The sequence below is a fragment of the Apteryx rowi genome, unplaced genomic scaffold (assembly GCF_003343035.1).
Source record: "Apteryx rowi isolate R43461 unplaced genomic scaffold, aptRow1 scaffold_47, whole genome shotgun sequence".
Taxonomy (NCBI): Eukaryota; Metazoa; Chordata; class Aves; order Apterygiformes; family Apterygidae; genus Apteryx; species Apteryx rowi.
The window spans coordinates 1,618,998-1,626,851 of record NW_020450727.1 but is presented as its reverse complement, the minus strand read 5'-3'; the positions used below and the strand labels follow the sequence as shown (position 1 = coordinate 1,626,851).

The 7,854-nt window shown below is 64.8% G+C and overlaps 2 protein-coding genes across 3 annotated transcripts in view; one reads left to right on the top strand and one right to left on the bottom strand.

Moving 5' to 3' along the window:
- Positions 1-335: 335 nt before the first annotated feature.
- DNAJB2 (DnaJ heat shock protein family (Hsp40) member B2) lies at positions 336-7,804 on the top strand. 2 transcript variants are annotated; one of them, XM_026078076.1, is made up of 9 exons: positions 338-452; positions 3,028-3,137; positions 3,630-3,683; positions 3,868-3,984; positions 4,223-4,312; positions 4,570-4,675; positions 5,046-5,116; positions 5,572-5,793; positions 7,248-7,804. In XM_026078076.1, the coding sequence occupies exons 1-9, from the start codon at positions 388-390 to the stop codon at positions 7,256-7,258; spliced, it is 846 nt and encodes a 281-aa protein (XP_025933861.1). In that variant the 5' UTR covers positions 338-387; the 3' UTR covers positions 7,259-7,804. The 2 variants fall into 2 exon arrangements, with proteins under 2 accessions (XP_025933860.1, XP_025933861.1); XM_026078075.1 differs by lacking the exon at positions 7,248-7,804 and having other exon boundaries at positions 336-452; positions 5,572-7,232.
- Positions 7,539-7,854, bottom strand: part of PTPRN (protein tyrosine phosphatase, receptor type N) — a 14,490-nt gene continuing 14,174 nt past the window's right edge. The window contains exon 22 of the mRNA XM_026077945.1: positions 7,539-7,567. Coding sequence (XP_025933730.1) covers positions 7,539-7,567 — 29 coding nt within the window. The remainder of the gene's footprint in view (positions 7,568-7,854) is intronic.

Here is a 7,854-nt window from a genome sequence, read left to right as displayed (position 1 = left end):
CCCTGCTGGCACCCCATGGGGGTGGATGCCTGCCCCCGGGATGCCGAAAAGGCAGGGCCAGCCCAAGGGAGGGTTTGGGCAATCGGGGTGAYGCAGTTGGCCGGGATAGTGGTGTGGCAGCAGAAAAGGCTCAAGCTGCGCGTGCTTTGAAGTGGCTGAGCTGGGTGGTGGGAGGGTCTGAGCCCTGCTGTGCCTGGAGATGGGTGCTGGAGGGAACTGCCTGTCTTAGGGACCTGTGGGGTGGCTGGTGCTCCTCGGGAGGAGAGGACAGCCCATCCATGATCCTGGGCAGGCCTTTGCTCTTGCCCCTTGTGCTGCTTGGCTAAGTCTGAGGAGCCCCTGAYGTTGCCTTCTATCCCCAGTGACCCTGAGGGACGGACACGCGTCATGGTGGACTACTACGAAGCACTGGGTGTGAGCCGGAACGCCACCGCCGATGACATCAAGAAGGCGTAAGTCCAGGCATCCCAGCTCAGCCCCTCTGGAKCCTGCCAGCTGCTCCTGTCAGGAAAGGGCAGCCAACCCCGGTGGTGCCAGCAACCGGGAGACTCGGGCTGCCTTCTGGGCTCTGCCACTGGGCAGTGTGGAGAGGGCCCTGCTCCAGAGATGACAATCTGCCCTTTGTTTCTGTCTGTTTTCGCAGTCTCGTGCTGCGTGTTTACAGAGGCCAGTGTGGGGCTGGGCCTCTCTGCACCGCTGCTGTCCCACAAAGGCCTCTCTCGGGCGCTTGGTCCCTTTATCCCTGGTCTGTGCTCAGCCCGGGGCTCAGCGCGGGTGCAGGAGCTGGGGGATTGGGCAGAGACCCAGCAGCGGCTTGGGCACAGGTCAGGAGGGAGCGCTGACTCTCCTGGTCCTGCCGGCATTGGAAAGAGTCCCCTCTCCCTCCTCAGGATGTGGGGATGGCAGAGGGAGGCTGCTATGTGGGGGGTTCTGCTGGCCGGAGGGGAGCGGTTTGAGGACGTGGGATGAGGAGCAGCGTGTCCCCTCACCACGATGTGATCCCCAGAGCAGGTGTTGGCAGGGGTCCTGTGCCATGCCTCGGGTGGCCTCAGCTACCACAGGGAGATGGGGCCTCCCGGCCTGTCATCCTGCAGGGCGGATGAAGGCTTGGTGCTCTCGGAGGGGTGAAGGATCCCGGCTGCAGAGGGGACAGGCACAGTATGAAGGGGGGCTGTCCATGCCTGGGCAGCTCAGCCCTGCGGCGAGCCCTGGTGACATGAGTGTGACAGTGGCTGCAGGAGGGACCCCAGCAGGAGCGGGTCAGTCAGATCCTCTCTGGTTCTGGAGCTCCCTGGTGCAGGGAGCTGCCTTGACCCTGGCACACAGCCAGGTTCACTCTCCGCCGGCGGTGGCAGGGCAGGCGGGGAGCTGGCCAGAGGAAGAGGACTGTGAGATGAGCGTTGGGGTTTTGTGCAGTGTCTGAGCAAACAGGCTTCATCCAGGGAGGATAGGTGCCAACTGGTGGCTTGTGCCTAGGGGAGATGGGGGACAGAGCAGGGGCAGAGAGGTCCCTGCTGGAGAGGGGATTCCTAACAAACTCAGTGCATGAGGGAAGCTGGGCAGCCTCAGTTATCCCCAGCCAGCTGCAAAGGGCAGGAAAAGGCTGCCTTGTGCTCGCCTGCCCCCAGGAGACCTGTTTGTACTGTGGGGGGCAGAGAGGGGGAACACAAGACCCCCTGGTCCATATGCACATGCAGCAGACCCAGGAAGGCTCTGGAGCAAACCTATGAGTATTGTCAGACCTGCTTCTGCACAGGAGCTGAGACGGGCACAGCCTGCAACATGGGATCATGCCACAAATATTTGCTCTGGAGGCAGAACCAGTTTAGGAAGTTCCTGCCTTGCCAACAGCTGTGCTGTGACCCAGATCCCTGACCTGGCTAAAACAGACAGAGAGACAAAAGTGGGCTTGAAACTGTGTGTGATGGCACCCTGGGGAGCCGGAGACCTCACAGACCTYGGGCCTGACCTGGGCAAAGTGACGTGGGGCTTGTCAAGCCACAGGCGAGATACCTGCTGGGTGCCTGGGACCCTGCACAAGTGGAGTCCGGCACGGCCCTGGGGACTCCTAYTAGCCATGCCCGGGCTGCTGGGCCATTCGACCCAGCTGAGTGGGGAAGAAACAGGAGCTGAGTGGGTGAGGATGAGCTGGGAGCTGTCAGACCGCAGGCGCTGAGCCGTGGTGCAGCACGCATTGATCTGATGCTCCTGTCCAGTCAGTGGAAGGAAGCAGGATGACGGGGTGATATGAACAGACCTGGGGGGAGGCAGGGGGTTGGCTGGAGGCCTGGCCCAGCTCAGTGATCTGGAAGCAAGCGCGAAGCATCTGCAGAGCTAACTCGTGGTTGCCACGAGGATCAGTGAATGATGAGCGGGGTGGGCAGGCATGTGGGGCATCTGCGCTGCCTGGCGAGCTGGGCTTGGTCCAGTGAAGTGCATTGCAGTGCAGTCAGACGCAAGGATGTATAACTATGGGAATAGGAAGCGCAGTCAGTGCTGCATGCAGGAACCTCCATGCATGAGAGGAGGCCCTGCAGGAAGGTTTGGGGTCGGTGTGAGTGAGACCCTGCTGTGGTTCTGTAGGGAAGTCAGGATCAGTGAGTCTGTCTCTTTGTATATGCACCATTACTGGGATGACGCCTGGGATGCTTTGGCCAGCTCTGGGGCCGTGCTTTTAAGAGAGACGTGGTAAATCAGAGAGAAACAGCAGAAATGAACTGCTGGCTGGGGAGATGCTGGAGAAGTCAGAAACGGAGGGCCCTCTGTTTGCTTGCCAGCTGAGGCTTCTGCGTCGGGTGCGAGGTGCTGCTGTGCTTGCACAGGTCAGCACCACAGCTTGGGGGGTCAGCGTAAACCTCCGTGGTGGGTGAAACAGGCTCAGAGGTGCCCCTGCCTGTCGGAGCCAGAGGTGAGCCCCTGGCAGGAGCTGTGTGCTCAGTGGGGAGCACTGGCTGTCCTGGGAGGTCTTCACCTCCTGAGGGCTGCTGTGTGCCCTTTGCTGACTGTCCGTCTGTCCGGGCTGTGCAGGTACAGGAAGGCAGCGCTGAAATGGCACCCAGATAAAAACCCTGACAACAAGGAATACGCTGAGCAGAAGTTCAAGGAGATCGCCGAGGCCTACGAAGTGCTGTCGGACAGTAAGAGGCCGTGGTGCTGTCCTGTCTCTGTGTCCCCATCCCCTCCTGACCCTGACACCCCAGGGTGTCCTGCTCTGTGCTCCTCTGGGTGGTGTCCCTGGACTGTGTGAAAGCCCGTGTCCCTGGGAGGTAGCGGATGTCTCCAGCTTTGCTGCTCRGCATGTGGGACTTGGTTACCTCCCCACGGGTCCTCCAAGAAGGCTCTTGTGAGTGAGAGACACTGCAGTGCTGCACAGCCTCCCAAGCCGATGCCTTCCCACTGCGGCGAGCTCAGCCTTGCCCGAGGCCCTGGCTGCGGGAGCTGGGGCTTTGGGAGTGGYGCAGGAGCAGCAGGTGCTTGTGCCGCCCTCCTCCGCCCTCCTCCTCTCGCTCCTTGCTGTTCTCTGTCTCACCTTGTTGGGGGAAACATCACTACTTCCTGCCCGTGCCTCCAGTTTAGGTACCACTCATGGTACCTGGCTTTCCCACAGCCTCCATGTCTTCTTCTTGCAGAGCAAAAGCGTGATGTCTACGACCGTTATGGCAAAGATGGCCTCATGGGTGCAGGTGAGTGGGCTAAATGGGGGGCCCCAGGGGAATTAATGTGCCTCCGGATAGAGCGCTGTGTGAAGACGACCCTGGTGTGGGTCTGTGTCCCTTGGGTGTGTGGAGCTCCCTGCCTTGCCCAGCAGGTCCTGCAGGGGTTCCCACCTGCGGCACTGCTTAACTCTACGCTTCTTCTCTCCACCAGGGCCGGGGGGCTCCAGGGCTGGTGCCGGAGCCCCTGAATTCACCTTCACCTTCCGCAGTGCTCATGACGTCTTCCGGGAGTTCTTCGGTGGGCGAGACCCCTTCGCCGACTTCTTTGGTGCGTGCGGAGCGGGAGGGGGGCGGTTCTGGGGCACTTCTCTGGTCCTGGGGCAGCCACAGAGCTTGGGGATGGGACGTGCTGTTAGCGTGATTTGGGAGCCAGCCCTGCGGCGAGCTCCCTCCAGCAGTGCCCTGCCCCAGGCTCACCAGCCAGTGGGCACAAGCTGGGACTGTGGGCTGCAGTGCCTCTCAGGGGGCATCAGGACGGGGCTGACACTGTCCTCTCTGCCTTCTAGATGAGATGTTGCCCTTTTCTGACCTGCGAGGACCTGGTCCCCGGCAGCATGGACCAGGCCACTTCTTTTCTCCCTTCCCAGGATCCTCAGGTAGGAAATGTTGCCAGCCCCTGCCCTGTGTGGGAGTCCCAGATGGCTGCATCCCCCTACCCAGAGCTGCCAGGCAGTTCCAGCCTTGCATGCTCTCGGCTGGGCTGGCCTCGCTCAGGTCCCTTGTGCTGTTCAGACCTGGGTAGTATCTGTGCATGGTCTGTCCCCTGCCTTCCTCTCACCCCTTGTGCCCTGCTCRCCCCTGGGCCTGGAGGGCTGCAGGATCTGGGCACTGACCTTGTTGCCCTGTTCTCCAGATTTCTTCACCTCATCCTTTGTCTCTGGAGCTGACGCTGGCCTGGGCTTCCGCTCTGTCTCCACCTCCACCACCTTCGTTAATGGCAAGCGCATCACCACGAAGAGGTGAGGGGCGGCGCAGCGCTGTGGCCGAAACAGGCGGGCCTCAGCACCAGGAGCCGCTGCGGAGGAGCAGAGCGCCAGGCTGGATCTGACCCATCCGTCCCTCTGGTCCCCGCGCTGGGGCCCTGCACTGTCATCTCACCTCCCCCCCGTGGTGGGTGGTCAGTCCTGGGCCCCCTCCTCCCGTCTAGGCTGGGTAGGACAGGAGGGACCCTTCAAGCTGGGGCTGGCTCTGCCCCAGCATCGGCTGCATCCCCCTTCAGGGATTTCCCCCGCTGTAGCTCGCCTTTGTCAGCAGATGGGGTTGCGTGGCTTGCTGGGCTGCCGCTCGTCACTGTGATGCTCTGGCTGTTGACTGTCTGTCTGTCTGCAGGATTATCGAGAATGGGCAGGAACGGGTGGAAGTGGAGGAGGACGGGGAGCTGAAGTCGATCCACATCAATGGTGAGAAGCAGCACCGCAGACCCCAGAGCATCTTGTTCGGGACTGGCTGTGCTGCCTCCTGGCACCCGTTTCCTTTGGGGAGCCCCAGCTCCCTTGGGGTGGCTGTGAGGCGCTGTGTCCCAGCTCAGCTTTGGGCTGAGCCCTGATCGGCCCTGGTTCGGGGCTCTGCCTGGGGGGGTCAGCAGGAGGTGTCACTAGGACCCTGTGCAGCCACTGTGTGGAGCTGGAAGGGACATGACATCCATCCCAGCCTCTAGCACTCGCCCGGCCCCGARCCTGGTGGCCTCTGCGAAGTGCAGAGCTCTGTGTAGTCCTGCGCTTGTGGCATTTCCCAGGAGGGGGGCTGAGATGAGGTGGGGGGTGCAGGAGCTGTTGCCAGCACCTAGGATCAAAGGCCAGCATCTCTGCTGCAGCCCCCCACTTACAGCCACTGCTAACRTCCCCTCTCCTGGCAGGTGTCCCCGACGACATGGCGCTGGGGCTGGAGCTGAGCCGCCGGGAGCAGCAAGCCCTCCAGAGCCGGCGGCCCCCCTCATCCCCGGCGCCCGCCCCACACCRGCCCCAGAGCTCCTCACCCGTCTGCCTCTACACGGACAGCGAGGACGAGGATGAGGACTTGCAGCTGGCCATGGCCTACAGCCTCTCCGAGATGGAGGCAGCGGGGCACCACCGAGCAGGTGCGCAGGGCCGGGGTGCCCCGCCGGCGCCAGCGCGCAGCTCGGGCACCCCTTCTGCCGGCAGAGCCCGCAGTCCCCGGGGTGGGCAGGAGCTGGAGCCGCCTGGGGCTGGCAGCCCTATCGCGCCGGGGCACGAACCTGCCCCCAAACCAAAGCAGTGGCACTGCCGCCTGCTATGAGCGTGACGCTGGGGGCCAGGGCAGTGCCCCCCCGGAGCAGGGTGCTGGGGGCAGCTGCTCAGCCTCCGTAGGGCATGGGGAGGAAAGAGGTGCCCGGGCCGGAACGGGGCCCCATCACACCATCGCTGCCCGGGGCTCAGCTGCCCCCTTGGCTCCTGCTGCCCCCAGCAAAAGACTTGGCTGCCCCTGCTCTGCCTCTTTGCTCCTCTGTGGGCGGCTGGGGGGACTCTGGTGCAGGGAGGGACCGCCAGGGTTAGTCTGCCCCACAGCAGGGGGTCGTGGTTGGAAGGTGGGCACCTGCAGCCCCCGGCTGGCCTGCCCATACCCTCCCTGTTCTGCCTGTCCTTGCCTGCACTGGGGGATCCCCAGTTTTGTCACATGCTGGGGCAGGCAGAGCCTGGTGCTGCCCCGCAGGGCAGGTTGGTGGGGGAATTGGAGGTCACCCCCTGCCCTGAGCAGCCCCCAGGCTGCTGGGGCGGCAGGATGAGCCCATGGCGCCAGGGCCGTGCCCTGACGGCGTGGGGGCCCCTACGTGGTTGTCTCTCCTTGCCGGCCCTGTGCGAGGGCCAGGTCCTCAGCCTGTGCCTCCCGGCCGCTGCAGCCCCCCCTGGGCCAAGGGTTCGGGGGGGCTGGGGTCGGGCCCCCCCCCCCTGCAAGGAGGGATGCGCGCGTGGACGCTGCTTGGTGCCTTGTGTCTGTCTCTCTCCCGTCCGGATGCCATTGCTCCTGCCTCTACCCCTCCTCCTCCATCCCTCCCGCTGCAGACCCTGCCTGCCTTCCCCACTGCCTCCCCTCCAGGTAACCCCCCCTCCCCACAGGGCACTGTCACCCCCTCGGCCTGGGGGCACTGTCTCTCCCTGCCCCACCGCTTCCTGCAGCAGTGACCCTCTGCGATGCTTGCAGGGCCTTTCCACCTCCTGCTTTGGCCACGGTTTCCTTGGACCCCTGGCTGTTTCCTCCTTGGCCATTGCCCACGTAGGGCCAGCTGTGGGGCAGGGACAGGTTTTGTCCCTTTGCCCCGGGGCTCACATGCGAGATGAGGGCACAGCCCCACTTGCAGGTAGGGGCCAGCTGGCTGCCGCGCTGCGCCTTGCCTTGGCTCTCCTCCTCCTCCTCCTCCTGGACCTTCCTCCGCTCCCTCCCTCGTCGGTGCCGGGCCGAGGGGGCCCCCCAGGCCTGGCGCACGGCGGTGCCCGCGTCCCGGCTGGCTGCCACACGCTGCCGGCGCTCGGTTTCACCGGATGTGTTGTGCCCCCCCCCCGCTTGTCTCCCCAGGTGTGTTCTGAGGCCACTGCGCCCGGGGGACCCGCGCACGCCCGCTCGCCCACGGAGGCTCTCCGAGCCAGGACTCCGCTTTGTCCCTGCACGGCCACCCCCTCCGCCCCCCTCTCCCCCCAGCTCCCTCTGCCTCCACGGGGTGGGGGGGACAGGCCTCACGGCCGATCGATGCCCACGGGCTTGGGGGGCAGCGAGCAAGCATGCCCCGGGCACCCCAGGGTGCTGGGGGTGGCGGAGGGGGCCGGGGGCTCAGAGGGGCTGGGGGGCGGGAGAGGGGAGTGTTGTAGCTTAGACCCAGTAGCTGCTGTTGGGCCCCCCTGGGGGGGGGGGCACAGGGTGCTGGTGGTGGGAGGCCTAGGTGGGGGTGAGGGGGGGCTGGTGGTGGGCAGTGAGGGGCAGTGAGGCTGGGCCTGGCCAGTGGTGATGCTCAGCCCCCGGGGGGGCAGTGGCGCTGGGCCCCGGCCCCCTCCCTCGCTGCCAGGCCCGAGGAGGGTCTCCCCCTGCAGCCCCCCAGCCCCCTCTGCCGCCAGCAGTCAATAAACCCGTTTGCAGTAGCTGCCGCATGTGGGGTGTCTCTGGGCCGGGGTGGGGGGCTCGGGGCTGC